At 31.3% G+C, this 18762-nt stretch overlaps 1 protein-coding gene across 3 annotated transcripts in view; it reads right to left on the reverse strand.

The window, feature by feature from the left end:
* The window catches only part of LOC119609654 (calbindin-32), a 64814-nt gene that overhangs the window by 37939 nt on the left and 8113 nt on the right, over window positions 1-18762 (reverse strand). For 2 of the 3 annotated variants that reach the window (XM_037964504.1, XM_037964506.1), the window contains exons 2-3: window positions 3530-4011; window positions 1093-1178 (exon numbers count right to left, since the gene is read on the reverse strand). In XM_037964504.1, the coding sequence (XP_037820432.1) occupies window positions 1093-1178; window positions 3530-3713 (270 nt within the window). In that variant the 5' untranslated portion in view covers window positions 3714-4011. Of the gene's footprint in view, window positions 1-1092; window positions 1179-3529; window positions 4012-10465; window positions 10703-18762 lie in introns of those variants that run through there. The other variant, XM_037964505.1, reaches the window with a different exon arrangement.

Raw genomic sequence — 18762 nt, forward strand, 5'->3', positions numbered from 1 at the left:
CTATAGTCCAGACTATACGCTTTTCTATAGTCCAAACTATAGTCTATTCTATAGTCTATTCTATAGTCCAGACTATAGTATATTCTATAGTCCAGACTATAGTCTATTCTATAGTCCAGACTATAGTCTATTCTATAGTCTATTCAATAGTCCAGACTATAGTCTATTCAATAGTCCAGACTATAGTCTATTCTATAGTCCAGACTATAGTCTATTCTATAGTCCAGACTATAGTCTATTCTATAGTCGAGACTATAGTCTATTCTATAGTCGAGACTATAGTCTATTCTATAGTCGAGACTATAGTCTATTCTATAGTCGAGACTATAGTCTATTCTATAGTCGAGACTATAGTCTATTCTATATTCGAGACTATAGTCTATTCTATAGTCCAGATTATAGTCTATTCTATAGTCCAGATTATAGTCAATACTATAGTCCAGACTATAGTCTATTCTATAGTCCAGACTATAGTCTATTCTATAGTCCAGACTATAGTCTATTCTATAGTCCAGACAATAGTCTATTCTATAGTCCAGACTATAGTCTATTCTATAGTCCAGACTATAGTCTATTCTATAGTCCAGACTATAGTCTTCTATAGACTAGACAATATTCAAGACATTAGTCTAGTCCAGGATATAGCCTATTCTATAGATTATAGTCTAGTCTAGTTTAATTCCTGAGTCCAGATTAATTACAATTTGTCCTCTTTAAGTATGCCAAGTTGTCCTCTCCACCTTGTCAAATTGCTTAAAGTATTTTCTTCTCATTTTCTTACATATTTATGATAATTTTTTTACCCTTGTAAATGTTAACATTACAATGAAAAAATCATTAACAAAATTTATATCAGCAATAACATTTCAATTCAGGATAAACATGTTAGTTAGACACGCTTAAATTTTGAAGGGGTTTGTGGGAGGTTTAACAAAACAAAATAAATTTAACAGACAGCTAACAAGAAAAATCCATTATATCAAGCATACAATAAACACAAAAAATAAATAAATTTTAATCATTTTAAAAAACAAAATGCCAAATATATAAACTGTAGCAAAAACAAACAAAAATTAAACAAGACACACTTACCTCAGGACTTATATCAGTGGCATTGGCACTAGATACAAATTCGCGCAGGAAACCATCCAATTCAGTGCCTTCAATATAACCATTGCCTGGGAAATAAGAGAAAAATAAAACATGTTTAAAATTTTAACAAATAACATTGATAGCTAGTTATGAAAACCCCAAAAGTAGGCTTTAATTAAGTAATAAGTATACTATATATTGGCAAGTAAATTTTTGATTTGTTAATTACTTATAGGTTTTTCAGTAAACACAATTATTTAAATGACCTTAACAGTTAATTGTTTTAATATAACTGACTTTTCTATTTAGTTCAGTTCTAGTTCAGTTCTAGTTCAGTTCTAGTTCAGTTCTAGTTCAGTTCTAGTTCAGTTCTAGTTCAGTTCTAGTTCAGTTCTAGTTCAGTTCTAGTTCAGTTCTAGTTCAGTTCTAGTTCAGTTCTAGTTCAGTTCTAGTTCAGTTCTAGTTCAGTTCTAGTTCAGTTCTAGTTCAGTTCTAGTTCAGTTCTAGTTCAGTTCTAGTTCAGTTCTAGTTCAGTTCTAGTCAGTTCTAGTTCAGTTCTAGTTCAGTTCTAGTTTCAGTTCTAGTTTCAGTTCTAGTTCAGTTCTAGTTCAGTTCTAGTTCAGTTCTAGTTCAGTTCTAGTTCAGTTCTAGTTCAGTTCTAGTTCAGTTCTAGTTCAGTTCTAGTTCAGTTCTAGGTTCAGTTCTAGTTCAGTTCTAGTTCAGTTCTAGTTCAGTTCTAGTTCAGTTCTAGTTCAGTTCTAGTTCAGTTCTAGTTCAGTTCTAGTTCAGTTCTAGTTCAGAGTTCTAGTTCCAGTTCTAGTTCAGTTCTAGTTCAGGTTCTAGTTCAGTTCTAGTTCAGTTCTAGTTCAGTTCTAGTTCAGTTCTAGTTCAGTTCTAGTTCAGTGTCTAGTTCAGTTCAGTTCGTTCAGTTCTAGTTCAGTTCTAGTTCAGTTCTAGTTCAGTTCTAGTTCAGTTCTAGTTCAGTTCTAGTTCAGTTCTAGTTCAATTCTAGTTCAGTTCTAGTTCAGTTCTAGTTCAGTTCTAGTTCAGTTCTAGTTCAGTTCTAGTTCAGTTCTAGTTCAGTTCTAGTTCAGTTCTAGTTCAGTTCTAGTTCAGTTCTAGTTCAGTTCTAGTTCAGTTCTAGTTCAGTTCTAGTTCAGTTCTAGTTCAGTTCTAGTTCAGTTCTAGTTCAGTTCTAGTTCAGTTCTAGTTCAGTTCTAGTTCAGTTCTAGTTCAGTTCTAGTTCTAGTTCAGTTCTAGTTCAGTTCTAGTTCAGTTCTAGTTCAGTTCTAGTTCAGTTCTAGTTCAGTTCTAGTTCAGTTCTAGTTCAGTTCTAGTTCAGTTCTAGTTCAGTTCTAGTTCAGTTCTAGTTCAGTTCTAGTTCAGTTCTAGTTCAGTTCTAGTTCAGTTCTAGTTCAGTTCTAGTTCAGTTCTAGTTCAGTTCTAGTTCAGTTCTAGTTCAGTTCTAGTTCAGTTCTAGTTCAGTTCTAGTTCAGTTCTAGTTCAGTTCTAGTTCAGTTCTAGTTCATTCTAGTTCAGTTCTAGTTCAGTTCTAGTTCAGTTCTAGTTCAGTTCTAGTTCAGTTCTAGTTCAGTTCTAGTTCTAGTTCAGTTCTAGTTCAGTTCTAGTTCAGTTCTAGTTCAGTTCTAGTTCAGTTCTAGTTCAGTTCTAGTTCAGTTCTAGTTCAGTTCTAGTTCAGTTCTAGTTCAGTTCTAGTTCAGTTCTAGTTCAGTTCTAGTTCAGTTCTAGTTCAGTTCTAGTTCAGTTCTAGTTCAGTTCTAGTTCAGTTCTAGTTCAGTTCTAGTTCAGTTCTAGGTTTCAGTTCTAGTTCAGTTCTAGTTCAGTTCTAGTTCAGTTCTAGTTCAGTTCTAGTTCAGTTCTAGTTCAGTTCTAGTTCAGTTCTAGTTCAGTTCTAGTTCAGTTCTAGTTCAGTTCTAGTTCAGTTCTAGTTCAGTTCTAGTTCAGTTCTAGTTCAGTTCTAGTTCAGTTCTAGTTCAGTTCTAGTTCAGTTCTAGTTCAGTTCTAGTTCAGTTCTAGTTCAGTTCTAGTTCAGTTCTAGTTCAGTTCTAGTTCAGTTCTAGTTCAGTTCTAGTTCAGTTCTAGTTCAGTTCTTGTTCTAGTCAGTAGTCTGGACTATAGAGTTATCTGGACTATAGTCTAATGTGGACTATAGTCTGGACCATAGACTATAGTTTAGTCTATAGTCAGTACTATAGTTTTGTCTATGGTCTGGACAATAAGTATATTCTGGACTAAAGTCTATAATCTGGGACAATGTACTATACTTTAGTCCTAATCGAAAATTACATTTAGAAACAAAATTTTGTTTAACAGAAATTTTCTTTATAAGTATTAAACAAGAGAGAAATACTAAAAACTTAGTGTTATTGCTTCGCATTCATTTAATTTAATCAACATTTTGCCAAATCAAACTTACCATCTTTATCATAATGTGCCCATACATCCATAAATTGATTTGCTGACAATTTCTTTAATTCTCTCGATTCAGGATCACGATATTGACGCATAAAATTGTGAGCCTTTTCAATTTGAACGCGCTTAGCAGCGGCGGCAGCAGCAGCATTGGCCGCAGCTGCAGCAGCACCATTTGTAGCCTCCATATTTAATGAGTTTTGTGTGTATGTGTGTGTGTGTTTAAATAATATTTCTGTATTTTTCCTTTACTTTAGCAGTTATTTGCTGTTGGTTTTTTGTTATCGGTAATAGAATCTGGGATTTTTATAAGTAATAAAATATATTGTTGTAGTTTTTTTGTTTTCTTTCTTATATTTTTACTTTTTCGCTGATGCCAAATCCTTTAGAGATTAGAGAGTAAAAGAAAAATAACGTCTTTGCCAAGTCACGTTTCAGGGATAGTATTGTAACAGTAGAAGCAGCTGGTTTGGGTTTTGGCTAAAACTATAAAGAAATAATAAGAAATAATCACGTATGAGAAGAGCATGTAATAGAAGTAGAGAAGAGAGTTTTTAGTTATAGTATAGTATACTTTAAGGAGAAATTTCTTATTGAAAATTAAAAGTAGTTTAAAAAAAAATATTATACTTAAAAGGGGATTTTAGCAAGTTAATTAAATGTTGCATTTAATGCATTGGTTGCAGTTTAAAAACGGGGGAAATAAATTGTTCTAAAATATAGCATACTTTTGGTATAAAATCAATTAAATAGATTATAGCATATATTAAGGAGGTTAAATTTTTGCTAAATTTATAAACTGTTTGTTCTAACTAAATGATATGTAATATTGTTTTAAATTCCTTTTACATTAATTGTTGTTTATTTAAAAAATTGCTTTGCATTGCAGCCCACATGGTTTTAGTAAATTTCCCCCAAACAAAGTTTTTGTTCATTCCCACATATTATTTAACACTTGTGTGGGTCTAAAATCTATTCAAAGTATTTTATTAATATAAAAAAACGTAAAATCAAACACTTGAAATTGATTGCAATAAAGTAATTGAACATTAAGTGTTGTTATTGGTTTTCTATACTCATGCAGTTTGAAAAACCAGTGAACAATTTGTAGCGAATTTAGCTTTAGTCGTTTTCTATGGAATTTTTTAGTTTTAAACTAAATGCTTACATAGTTTAAAGAATATTTAATTAATTTAATTTTGCTATTGGTGGCGTATGATTAATATTAATTATTGACTTGCTGCACAAATTTAGCTTAACTATGGTTGTAATAAAGAAACTTTAAATCTTTTAATAGATTCTGAAAGCCAACATTTTATATTATAATAACTAAAAGCTAGCAAATATTTGTAATAAAACTATCATCTAAAATTTTAAAACTAAATAAAGAATTATGAATTTTCTATAAATTCCAGTTGATTTAAAAACTTTTGTTAGTTCAAATCAATTTTTTTTTTTAATATTTTGCTGGTTTATTTTTTATTTTCCACTTCTGAGGTTTTTCCCACAATTTCCTTGTTTACTTTCCCATTGAGTTAAATTTTCTGGCAAATTATTTTTAAACCATATACAATTTCTTTTTTTTTCACTAATTGTTTACAAATTTTATGTTAATATTTAACATTGACGTCAAACTTCTTTTAAATAAAAACAGGAAAATATTTGTTGATGATTAATCAAATTTTTCTTAAATAACTCAAAGGAGTTATAAATAAAATTCTTAAGCAAATCATGTTTTGCTAGTTTTTAAAGGCTATTGTGTCAGCTTTCTGTAAAATAAACTATAATCTTCGTACCTTGATTTTAAAAAAGTAATAGAGAAATTTGTACAACAACACCGGATCAGTGTAGTTTAATTCTAGTTCAGCTCTAGTTTAGTTGAGTTCGAGTTCAATTCTAGTTCTGTTCTAGTTCTGTTCTAGTTCTGTTCTAGTTCTGTTCTAGTTCTGTTCTAGTTCTGTTCTAGTTCTGTTCTAGTTTCTAGTTCTGTTCTAGTTCTGTTCTAGTTCTGTTCTAGTTCTGTTCTAGTTCTGTTCTAGTTCTGTTCTAGTTCTGTTCTAGTTCTGTTCTAGTTCTGTTCTAGTTCTGTTCTAGTTCTGTTCTAGTTCTGTTCTAGTTCTGTTCTAGTTCTGTTCTAGTTCTGTTCTAGTTCTGTTCTAGTTCTGTTCTAGTTCTGTTCTAGTTCTGTTCTAGTTCTGTTCTAGTTCTGTTCTAGTTCTGTTCTAGTTCTGTTCTAGTTCTGTTCTAGTTCTGTTCTAGTTCTGTTCCAGTTCTGTTCCAGTTCTGTTCTAGTTCTGTTCTAGTTCTGTTCTAGTTCTGTTCTAGTTCTGTCTAGTTCTGTTCTAGTTCTGTTCTAGTTCTGTTCTATTTTCTGTTCTAGTTCTGTTCTAGTTCTGTTCTAGTTCTGTTCTAGTTCTGTACTAGTTCTGTTCTAGTTCTGTTCTAGTTCTGTTCTAGTTCTGTTCTGTTCTAGTTCTGTTCTGTTCTAGTTCTGTTCTAGTTCTGTCTAGTTCTGTTCTAGTTCTGTTCTAGTTCTGTTCTATTTTCTGTTCTAGTTCTGTTCTAGTTTGTTCTAGTTCTGTTCTAGTTCTGTTCTAGTTCTGTTCTAGTTCTGTTCTAGTTCTGTTCTAGTTCTGTTCTAGTTCTGTTCTAGTTCTGTTCTAGTTCTGTTCTAGTTCTGTTCTAGTTCTGTTCTAGTTCTGTTCTAGTTCTGTTCTAGTTCTGTTCTAGTTCTGTTCTAGTTCTGTTCTAGTTCTGTTCTAGTTCTGTTCTAGTTCTGTTCTAGTTCTGTTCTAGTTCTGTTCTAGTTCTGTTCTAGTTCTGTTCTAGTTCTGTTCTAGTTCTGTTCTAGTTCTGTTCTAGTTCTGTTCTAGTTCTGTTCTAGTTCTGTTCTAGTTCTGTTCTAGTTCTGTTCTAGTTCTGTTCTAGTTCTGTTCTAGTTCTATTCTAGTTCTGTTCTAGTTCTGTTCTAGTTCTGTTCTAGTTCGGTTCTAGTTCTGTTCTATTTTTGTTCTAGTTCTGTTCTAGTTCTGTTCTAGTTTTAGTTCTAGTTCTGTTCTAGTTCTGTTCTACTTCTGTTCTAGTTTTGTTCTAGTTCTGTTCTAGTTCTTTTCTAGTTCTGTTCTGTTCGTTTCTAGTTCTGTTCTGTTCTGTTCTAGTTCTGTTCTAGTTCTGTTCTAGTTCTGTTCTAGTTCTGTTCTAGTTCTAGTTCTGTTCTAGTTCTAGTTCTGTTCTAGTTCTGTTCTAGTTGTTCTAGTTCTGTTCTAGTTCTGTTCTAGTTCTGTTCTAGTTCTGTTCTAGTTCTGTTCTAGTTCTGTTCTAGTTCTGTTCTAGTTCTGTTCTAGTTCTGTTCTAGTTCTGTTCTAGTTCTGTTTTAGTTCTGTTCTAGTTCTGTTCTAGTTCTGTTCTAGTTCTGTTCTAGTTCTGTTCTAGTTCTGTTCTAGTTCTGTTCTAGTTCTGTTCTAGTTCTGTTCTAGTTCTGTTGTAGTTCTGTTCAAGTTCTGTTCTAGTTCTGTTCTAGAAAATAAAGCTTCAAAACAAGAGAAATTCGAATTTTTTTCTAGAATAAAAAATTAAAAAAATATATTTCTTTTAGCTTTCGTTTTAAAATAAAATTTTTCTTCATTTCTGTTCTAATTTTCTGATACAGTTTTTTACACAAATCTGTTGGCTTTCCATATCATTTTAACCTTTTATCGTTAAAATATCAAAACTTTTAGCAACATTTTTAAATTAAGTTAATATTAATCATACGCCCCCTTTAAGACATCTTAATTTCAACTAACTACTGAACTACTTTGAATTCAAACTGATAGTAGCTAATATAATTTTCTATATTTGTGTTTCTCTTCCGTTTAATAACAAAATAGACGTTTTTAAAGCTGTTAAAGCCTTCCGTTAAACTTGTTTAAAGTTCAATATCATACAATTTTAAACTTTTATTTAAGTTTCCTTCATTTATAGTGCTAAAGTTCATATAAATTTTCCTTATTTAGCAATCTCTTTTCGAAAGTTTTCTTGTCACAATTGTTAATTTCTTTGTATGCAAACTTTTTCTTCTACATAATTTATTTACTCTATTATTTATATTGTCTTTGATTTAAGGACATATATTATAGCTCGATACCCTATATAAATACTAATTTAACTTTTTAATAAACTGTAAATATAGTTAAAGTAAAGTAGTCGAGAAGAGAAAAAAAACGAAGAAAAATGTCAACCAAGAACACGAGAAAGTAAAAAAATGTTAAACGTAACACTATACAAAAGTGTCATAAAATATTGCTGATACATGTAATTATGTGAGACAGACAAGCCGTCTTACAATCACACAGTAAGACAGTCTGTTACTCAGCCAAACGGTTCGCCTTTCATACCTTCTTCTAACTATTATTCATTGCCATCAGTCTGTGTTTGGCTGTCTGTCAACATTCTTGTATTCCAATATCACCGGAATTTTATGTCTCATAGTGTTTCTACTATCATGTTGATTTTTTTTTTCTCCTTTTTGTTCTAGTTTCCTTAAGTTACTTGTTTACTTTTTTATCTTGGTATTTGTGTGTCAATGTGAAATCGATAATGAAAAAAAACAATAACACTCAAGAGTAAAAGACAAAGTATGTAAACTGATAGTGAAAAATTTAATTTTAAAGTCTGTATTATAGTAAAGAAAAAAGTTGGCATGATATTTATATCAATACAATTTTGTATCCCATCAAATGACCTTCAATATTTATATATTTTTATAATAACATTTATTTTCGTTCTGCTTTAAAAATCCATGACTTTTAAGCAGACGACAAATGGGGCAGTTAACAGGTTTAAAAAGACCTATAGCTTAACTTTATTAAAAATAATTTGTATATTATTTATTTCTCTAAAACTGTGACTAGCCCTATTATATTAAAGTCAACATGTCTGTAAATATATGTATGGATATTCTCTTTTAGTTTATGTCAAATGTAGGCGTTGTCTGCTTACAAAATTTAATAACAGGGATTCACACCATAAAAACATTACAAACACAAACCAACATCCAAAAAATGTAGCATACTTTCGAGTAAATTAAATTTTAAAAAATTTATTAAAGTACTTCAGTTTTAATTCACTTCTAGTTCAGTTCTAATGCAGTTCTAGTTAGTTCTAGTTAAGTTCTAGTTCAGTTCTAGTTCAGTTCTAGTTCAGTTCTAGTTCAGTTCTAGTTCAGTTCTAGTTCAGTTCTAGTTCAGTTCTAGTTCAGTTCTAGTTCAGTTCTAGTTCAGTTCTAGTTCAGTTCTAGTTCAGTTCTAGTTCAGTTCTAGTTCAGTTCTAGTTCAGTTCTAGTTCAGTTCTAGTTCAGTTCTAGTTCAGTTCTAGTTCAGTTTCTTGTTCAGTTCTAGTTTAGTTCTAGTTCAGTTCTAGTTCTAGTTCAGTTCTAGTTCAGTTCTAGTTCAGTTCTAGTTCAGTTCTAGTTCAGTTTTAGTTCAGTTTCTAGTTCTGTTCTAGTTCAGTTCTAGTTCAGTTCTAGTTCAGTTAGTTCAGTTCCAGTTCAGTCTAGTTCAGTTCTAGTTCAGTTCTAGTTCAGTTCTAGTTCAGTTCTAGTTCAGTTCTAGTTCAGTTCTAGTTCAGTTCTAGTTCAGTTCTAGTTCAGTTCTAGTTCAGTTCTAGTTCAGTTCTAGTTCAGTTCTAGTTCAGTTCTAGTTCAGTTCTAGTTCAGTTCTAGTTCAGTTCTAGTTCAGTTCTAGTATTCTAGTCAGTTCTAGTTCAGTTCTAGTTCAGTTCTAGTTCAGTTCTAGTTCAGTTCTAGTTTCAGTTCTAGTTCAGTTTCTAGTTCAGTTCTAGTTCAGTTCTAGTTCAGTTCTAGTTCAGTTCTAGTTCAGTTTCTAGTTCAGTTCTAGTTCAGTTCTAGTTCAGTTCTAGTTCAGTTCTAGTTCAGTTCTAGTTCAGTTCTAGTTCAGTTCTAGTTCAGTTCTAGTTCAGTTCTAGTTCAGTTCTAGTTCAGTTCTAGTTCAGTTCTAGTTCAGTTCTAGTTCAGTTCTAGTTCAGTTCTAGTTCAGTTCTAGTTCAGTTCTAGTTCAGTTCTAGTCAGTTCTAGTTCAGTTCTAGTTCAGTTTAGTTCTAGTTCAGTTCTAGTTCAGTTCTAGTTCAGTTCTAGTTCAGTTCTAGTTCAGTTCTAGTTCAGTTCTAGTTCAGTTCTAGTTCAGTTCTAGTTCAGTTCTAGTTCAGTTCTAGTTCAGTTCTAGTTCAGTTCTAGTTCAGTTCTAGTCAGTTCTAGTTCAGTTCTAGTTCAGTTCTAGTTCAGTTCTAGTTCAGTTCTAGTTCAGTTCTAGTTCAGTTCTAGTTCAGTTCTAGTTCAATTCTAGTTCAGTTCTAGTTCAGTCCTAGTTCAGTTCTAGTCAGTTTTAGTTCAGTTCTAGTTCAGTTCTAGTTCAGTTCTAGTTCAGGTCTAGTTCAGGTCTAGTTCAGGTCTAGTTCAGTTCTAGTTCAGTTCTAGTTCTGTTCTAGTTCTGTTCTAGTTCTGTTCTAGTTCTGTTCTAATTCTGTTCTAGTTCTGTACTAGTTCTTTCCAGTTTATTCTGGTTATGTTCTAAACAAAATCTTCAAACTTACGGACCCCCAAAAGTATGCTTTAAAAAAATTTCATTAAATTTACTATTAAAGTGCTTTAAATAAAACCACAACAAGTGGTTGTTGCTCTTTTCAATGAATACAAAACAAAAACTTTTTTCTAGCTCTCCTGTTCTCTAGTTTACAAGCTCTATAAAAACACACTCACTAATACATACACATACGCACACTCAAACAAAATGTAATAAAATATAAATTTAATTAAACAATATTAAAGTCAATAATCGATTGACAATGAGTAAAACGAGAGGGTCAAGTTTAAGTGTAAAAATAGTAATTAGCACAAACTACATATATGGGAAAATATAAAAAGTTTTTTTAACAAAATTTTTACCATAATTAGCTAACTGACGTGTTTTCATGCTCTTCCTTTCAGAACATTTAAGCAAAATATTATATACATTTTTTCCAATTTGTTTTTAACCCCTTTTTTTAGTAAATTTCACATGTTATTGTTGTTGTTTTGCTTTATTTTTCTATTAACAACAAACACTTTCACGGCTTAACGATTTACTAAACAAAACACGCGCGTTACTCATACGTCTGCAGTAACAACCGGAAATGAACTAAAGCAACAAACAAGGGCTAAAAATACCAAAAACATTAAAATATTTTTAGAATTAGAAAAAGAGCAAAAAAAAAAATAAACAAGCGAAAACGTGTAAAACTAAGTTCAGTGTATTTTTTTATATAGCTTTGCTTTAAGTGTGTAAAAGCTTTGTAGGAAAAAACACAAAAAATAGACATAAAATATAAACTTTTTATACACATTTATTGTCATAAATAAGGGAAAAACTGAGAACAGGTCAAAAAAGAAGAAAAAATAAGAATAAAATGCGCCAGCGCTGTTACAAATAATAATTACTATAGTAAAAAGGAAAGTTGACAATTTTTAAAACGTAATTTGTTTAACACAGAGCTAGTCTTTAGTCTATGGTCGAGTCTATAGTCTGGTGTCCAGTCTAGTCTAGTCTATAGTCTAGCCTAGTCTGTACTTTAGTCTATGGTCTGGTCTATAGTCTAGTAGTCTAGTCTGTAGTCTAGTCTAGTCTAGTCTGTAGTCTAGTCTATAGTCTAGTTGTAGTCTAGTCTATAGTCTAGTCTGTAGTCTAGTCTATTATCTAGTCTATAGTCTAGTCTATAGTCTAGTCTATAGTCTAGTCTACAGTCTAGTCTATAGTCAAGTCTATAGTCTAGTCAATAGTCTAGTATATAGTCTAGTCTAAAGATTAGTCTAGTCTACAGTCTAGTCTATAGTCTAGTCTATAGTCTAGTCTATAGTCTAGTCTATAGTCTAGTCTAGTCTAGTCTATAGTCTAGTCTATAGTCTAGTCTATAGTCTAGTCTATAGTCTAGTCTATAGTCTAGTCTATAGTCTAGTCTATAGTCTAGTCTATAGTCTAGTCTATAGTCTAGTCTATAGTCTAGTCTATAGTCTAGTCTATAGTCTAGTCTATAGTCTAGTCTATAGTCTAGTCTATAGTCTAGTCTATAGTCTAGTCTATAGTCTAGTCTATAGTCTAGTCTATAGTCTAGTCTATAGTCTAGTCTATAGTCTAGTCTATAGTCTAGTCTATAGTCTAGTCTATAGTCTAGTCTATAGTCTAGTCTATAGTCTAGTCTATAGTCTAGTCTATAGTCTAGTCTATAGTCTAGTCTATAGTCTAGTCTATAGTCTAGTCTATAGTCTAGTCTATAGTCTAGTCTATAGTCTAGTCTATAGTCTAGCCTATAGTCTAGCCTAGTCTAGCCTATAGTCTAGTCTATAGTCTAGTCTATAGTCTAGTCTGTAGTCTAGTCTATAGTCTAGTCTGTAGTCTAGTCTATAGTCTAGTCTGAAGTCTAGTCTATTATCTAGTCTATAGTATAGTCTCTAGTCTAGTATAGTCTAAAGTCTAGTCTACAGTCTAGTCTACAGTCTAGTCTATAGTCTAGTCTATAGTCTAGTCTACAGTCTAATCTATAGTCTAGTCTATAGTCTAGTCTATAGTCTAGTCTATAGTCTAGTCTATAGTCTAGTCTACAGTCTAATCTATAGTCAAGTCTATAGTCTAGTCATAGTCTAGTTTATAGTCTAGTCTAAAGATTAGTCTAAAGTCTAGTCTACAGTCTAGTCTATAGTCTAGTCTACAGTCTAGACTATAGTCAAGTCTATAGTCTAGTCTATAGTCTAGTCAACAGTCTAGTATATAGTCTAGTCTAAAGATTAGTCTAAAGTCTAGTCTACAGTCTAGTCTATAGTCTAGTCCACAGTCTAATCTATAGTCTAGTCTATAGTCTAGTCTATAGTCTGTCTATAGTCTAGTCTATAGTCTAGTCTATAGTCTAGTCTATAGTCTAGTCTATAGTCTAGTCTATAAGTCTAGTCTAGTAGTCTAGTCTATCTATAGTCTAGCTATGTCTAGTCGATAGTCTAGTCTATAGTCTAGTCTATAGTCTAGTCCTATAGTCCTAGTCTAAGTCTAGTCTAAGTAGTCTAGTCTATAGTCTAGTCTATAGTCTAGTCTATAGTCTAGTCTATAGTCTAGTCTATAGTCTAGTCTATAGTCTAGTCTATAGTCTAGTCTATAGTCTAGTCTATAGTCTAGTCTATAGTCTAGTCTATAGTCTAGTCTATAGTCTAGTCTATAGTCTAGTCTATAGTCTAGTCTATAGTCTAGTCTATAGTCTAGTCTATAGTCTAGTCTATAGTCTAGTCTATAGTCTAGTCTTAGTCTAGTCTAGTCTAGTCTATAGTCTAGTCTATAGTCTAGTCTATAGTCTAGTCTATAGTCTAGTCTATAGTCTAGTCTATAGTCTAGTCTGTAGTCTAGTCTATAGTCTAGTCTATAGTCTAGTCTATAGTCTAGTCTATAGTCTAGTCTATAGTCTAGTCTATAGTCTAGTCTATAGTCTAGTCTATAGTCTAGTCTATAGTCTAGTCTATAGTCTAGTCTATAGTCTAGTCTATAGTCTAGTCTATAGTCTAGTCTAGTCTAGTCTAGTCTATAGTCTAGTCTGTAGTCTAGTCTATTGTCTAATCCATAGTCTAGTCTATAGTCTAAAGTCTATAGTCTAAAGTCTATAGTCTAAAGTCTAGTCTAAGGTCTAGTCTAGTCTATAGTCTAGTATATAGTTTAGTCTATAGTCTAGTCTATAGTCGAGTCTATAGTCTAGTCTATAGTCTAGTCTATAGTTTGGTCTATAGTCTTGTCTGTAGTCTAGTCTATAGTCTAGTCTATAGTCTAGTCTATAGTCTAGTATATAGTCTAGCCTGTAGTCTAGTCTATAGTCTAGTCTATAGTCTAGTCTATAGTATAGTCTATAGTCTAGTCTATAGTCTAGTCTATAGTCTGGCCTATAGTCTAGTCTATAATCTAGTCTATAGTCTAGTCTAGTAGTCTATATAGTCTATAGTCTAGTCTATAGTCTAGTCTATAGTCTAGTCTATAGTCTAGTCTATAGTCTAGTCTATAGTCTAGTCTATAGTCTAGTCTATAGTCTAGTCTATAGTCTAGTCTATAGTCTAGTCTATAGTCTAGTCTATAGTCTAGTCTATAGTCTAGTCTATAGTCTAGTCTATAGTCTAGTCCTATAGTCTAGTCTATAGTCTAGTCTATAGTCTAGTCTATAGTCTAGTCTATAGTCTAGTCTATAGTCTAGTCTATAGTCTAGTCTATAGTCTAGTCTATAGTCTAGTCTATAGTCTAGTCTATAGTCTAGTCTATAGTCTAGTCTATATTCTAGTCTATAGTCTAGTCTATAGTCTAGTCTATAGTCTAGTCTATAGTCTAGTCTATAGTCCTAGTCTATAGTCTAGTCTATAGTCTAGTCTATAGTCTAGTCTATAGTCTAGTCTATAGTCTAGTCTATAGTCTAGTCTATAGTCTAGTCTATAGTCTAGTCTATAGTCTAGTCTATAGTCTAGTCTATAGTCTAGTCTATAGTCTAGTCTATAGTCTAGTCTATAGTCTAGTCTAGTCTAGTCTATAGTCTAGTCTATAGTCTAGTCTATAGTCTAGTCTATAGTCTAGTCTATAGTCTAGTCTATAGTCTAGTCTATAGTCTAGTCTATAGTCTAGTCTTAGTCTAGTCTATAGTCTGGTCTATTGTATATTCGACAGTCTTGTCTATCGTCTAGTCTATAGTTAGGCTATTCTATAGTCTAGACTATAAGTCAGTTCATATTAGTCTGCAGTTATGTTTCTAGTTTATAGTCTAGTCTATAATTTAGTCTAAAGTTTAGTGTACAGTCTAGTCCATATTTTAGTACATAGTACAGTCCGTTGTGTAGTCTATAGTCATGTGTATTGTATAGTCTATAGTGTCGTCCAGTTTCTAGTCTTATCTGGTGTATAGTCCAGTCTATAGTCTTGTCTAGAGTCTAGTCTATAGTGTAGTCTATAGCCTAGCCTATAGCTCTAGTCTATAGTTTTTAGAATACTCTATATTATAGTCTATAGTATTTTCTATAGTCTAGTTTATAGATTAAATTGTGGATTTAAGTATAGACGTAACTATTATCTAGACTCTTGACAGAAGCCAAACTGAACTTTAAACTAATATTTAATCGATACTATATTATATATACTATGTATATTGCCCAGATTATAGTCAAGGCTATAGTTTCGTCTCTATTACTACACTATTAAACTGTAAATTAATTTCTTATTTAGATTTGAGTAACATTTCAAAATCCATTTAAAATCTCATTGTTTTTTCAACACTACTTTCACTTTTAATCTTAATCCTCTTATATCATTTCTTTTATTTTTATTTTGATTTAATTTTATTTATGTCATTGGATTATTTAGTCATCATGTAATGTAAATTAAAAAATAGAATAGTTTCGTTTTAAAGGTTTCTATTCAGTTTAGAGAAAATCAATTGGCTTTAGCTAAGGCTTATAAAAGAAAATCATTACTCAGAAACAAGCTTATCTTTCTTTTAAATTCTAAATCATGCCTATAAGTGTGCTATATTTAAACTTAATATTAAATTTTCATTAAAAAAATATGATACTTTTTTTAAAATCATTATCAATCTTCAAAGATTCTTATTAAAAATTTCCTATTTTATATTAAGATCCCTAAAATGTATGCAATCTTTTGCTAAAATTTTACTAAAGTTTCTTAAATTCCTTGAACAGCCTTTAAAACTTTTGTTTAACAAAATTGTTTGTTGAAGATTTTAACTATTTTGTAATTTAAACACCATGGTCGTTTGTACTTACATAAGTAAGTTTGTATGTATGTTCACATGTAATGCAAGTATGTAACAATTTCTGTTAGTGTATATTTATATGACACTATTACATTGTAATTTTTTCCGCTGTTTTTATAAGGTCTACCTTTAGGGCAATAAAAGTTTATAACAAAATAAAAAAACAATGTAGAAAACAAACAAATAAACAAACAATACGGCACAAAAACAAAATTGTTAAATACTAAAAAAAAACAATGAAACTAAAATACAAAACACCACCATCAGCAGGTCAAATACTTGACTATATAATAGATGTTAGAGGCAGGACAAACAAAAAACAAGAAAATAAAATAAATTTCTTACTTTTGGCACTGACAACTAAAACTAAAAGGGAAATGTTAAAGGACCTACTAAGGATGCAATGTTAAGAATTATAATTCATTCAAAATGTCTTCTATAAAACGGTTATGAATAAGGCAGAAAGTTTTAAAAAAAATTTGTATAGTCTAGTCCACATTCTAGCCTATAGCCTAGTCCATAGTTTAGTGTATAGTTTCGTCTAGTTTATAGCCTAACCTATAGTTTAGTCTATAGTATAGAGCCTAGTTTATAATCTAGTCTATAGTCTAGTCTATAGTCTAGTCTATAGTCTAGTCTATAGTCTAGTCTATAGTCTAGTCTATAGTCTAGTCTATAGTCTAGTCTATAGTCTAGTCTATAGTCTAGTCTATAGTCTAGTCTATAGTCTAGTCTATAGTCTAGTCTATAGTCTAGTCTATAGTCTAGTCTATAGCCTAGTCTATAGTCTAGTCTATAGTCTAGTCTATAGTCTAGTCTATAGTCTAGTCTATAGTCTAGTCTATAGTCTAGTCTATAGTCTAGTCTATAGTCTAGTCTATAGTCTAGTCTATAGTCTAGTCTATAGTCTAGTCTATAGTCTAGTCTATAGTCTAGTCTATAGTCTAGTCTATAGTCTAGTCTATAGTCTAGTCTATAGTCTAGTCTATAGTCTAGTCTAGTCTATAGTCTAGTCTATAGTCTAGTCTACAGTCTAGTCTACAGTCTAGTCTATAGTCTAGTCTATAGTCTAGTCTATAGTCTAGTCTATAGTCTAGTCTATAGTCTAGTCTATAGTCTAGTCTATAGTCTAGTCTATAGTCTAGTCTATAGTCTAGTCTATAGTCTAGTCTATAGTCTAGTCTATAGTCTAGTCTATAGTCTAGTCTATAGTCTAGTCTATAGTCTAGTCTATAGTCTAGTCTATAGTCTAGTCTATAGTCTAGTCTATAGTCTAGTCTATAGTCTAGTCTATAGTCTAGTCTATAGTCTAGTCTATAGTCTAGTCTATAGTCTAGTCTATAGTCTAGTCTATAGTCTAGTCTCTAGTCTAGTCTATAGTCTAGTCTATAGTCTAGTCTATAGTCTAGTCTATAGTCTAGTCTATAGTCCTAGTCTATAGTCTAGTCTATAGTCTAGTCTATAGTCTAGTCTATAGTCTAGTCTATAGTCTAGTCTATAGTCTAGTCTAGTCTAGTCTATAGTCTAGTCTATAGTCTAGTCTATAGTCTAGTCTATAGTCTAGTCTATAGTCTAGTCTATAGTCTAGTCTATAGTCTAGTCTATAGTCTAGTCTATAGTCTAGTCTATAGTCTAGTCTATAGTCTAGTCTATAGACTAGTCTATAGTCTAGTCTATAGTCTAGTCTATAGACTAGTCTATAGTCTATAGTCTAGTCTATAGTCTAGTCTATAGTCTAGTCTGTAGTCTAGTCTATAGTCTAGTCTATAGTCTATAGTCTAGTCTATAGTCTAGTCTATAGTCTAGTCTATAGTCTAGTCTATAGTCTAGTCTATAGTCTAGTCTATAGTCTAGTCTAAGGTCTAGTTTACTCTATACTCTAGTCAATAGATTAGATATGCTTTAGGCAATCGTTTAAATTTAAATAAAAATTTCGAATTTTCACATACAACTCGTAACACTGTGCCTGCTGCGTATATAAGAATAACATAAAATATAAACTTTCATGCATATTAAATGTAAGTAAATATATTTTACAAGTTTTCCATCAAATGTCATATTGCTTTTCAAATATTTTCCTTTAATTTTTTGCCTCAGTTTATTCTTTATTTTTTTCCTTTTATTCTTTGTCTTTTTTTCCACACTCAAAAGTGTGTAAGTATCATATCAGAGACAGACAGTTTGGTTGCTTTTTAATGAAGTAGACTTGTGTATATTTACAACAAGTATGTATTCAACATATACAACATCAACAAACAAAAATGGAAGAAAAAAAAGTAAAATGAAAACAAAAAGCAGGAAGATATTGAAATGAAAATCATTAAAAAGAAAAATAAATGTATTTCTTTTTTTGTTGTTATAAATGAAAAAAAAAAGTGAAAAGCATTTGCTGTGGTAAATAAGTATGTAAAGTGGGAAAAGAAAAACATGTTGTAAATATGTTATAAATTTCAATTTTTTTAAGTATGACACACATGTTGAATAACAACAAGTTTCTATTCAAGGTGGCAAACAGAATTAAGATTGTAGGAGGTAGAGAGTTTTGTAAACAGGTTTTAATTTTGTTAAATACTAAGAAAAATTTGGGATATGGCTATAGTCGAGACTATAGTTTTAACTGTAGGCTAGATTATAGTTTTGTCTATAGTCTAGTCTATAGTCTAGTCTATAGTCTAGTCTATAGTCTAGTCTATAGTCTAGTCTATAGTCTAGTCTATAGTCTAGTCTATAGTCTAGTCTATAGTCTAGTCTATAGTCTAGTCTATAGTCTAGTCTATAGTCTAGTCTATAGTCTAGTCTATAGTCTAGTCTATAGTCTAGTCTAGTCTAGTCTATAGTCTAGTCTATAGTCTAGTCTATAGTCTATAGTCTAGTCTATAGTCTAGTCTATAGTCTAGTCTATAGTCTAGTCTATAGTCTAGTCTATAGTCTAGTCTATAGTCTAGTCTATAGTCTAGTCTATAGTCTAGTCTATAGTCTAGTCTATAGTCTAGTCTATAGTCTAGTCTATAGTCTAGTCTATAGTCTAGTCTATAGTCTAGTCTATAGTCTAGTCTATAGTCTAGTCTATAGTCTAGTCTATAGTCTAGTCTATAGTCTAGTCTATAGTCTAGTCTATAGTCTAGTCTATAGTCTAGTCTATAGTCTAGTCTATAGTCTAGTCTATATTCTAGTCTATAGTCTAGTCTATAGTCTAGTCTATAGTCTAGTCTATTGTCAAGTCTTTAGTCTAGTCTATAGTCTAGTTTATAGTACAGGCTATAGTCTAGTCTATAGCCTAGTCCATAGTCTAGTCTATAGTCTGGTCTATAGTTTAGTCTTTAGTCTAGTCTATAGTCTAGTCTATAGTCTAGTTTATAGTATATAGTCTAGTCTATAGTTTAGTCTTTAGTACAGTTTATAGTCTAGTTTATATTCTATAGTATAGTC

This window comes from Lucilia sericata, unplaced genomic scaffold (assembly GCF_015586225.1).
Source record: "Lucilia sericata isolate MDLA Ls3-8-SP2 unplaced genomic scaffold, ASM1558622v1 Contig001025F_arrow, whole genome shotgun sequence".
In the NCBI taxonomy this organism is placed as follows: Eukaryota; Metazoa; Arthropoda; class Insecta; order Diptera; family Calliphoridae; genus Lucilia; species Lucilia sericata.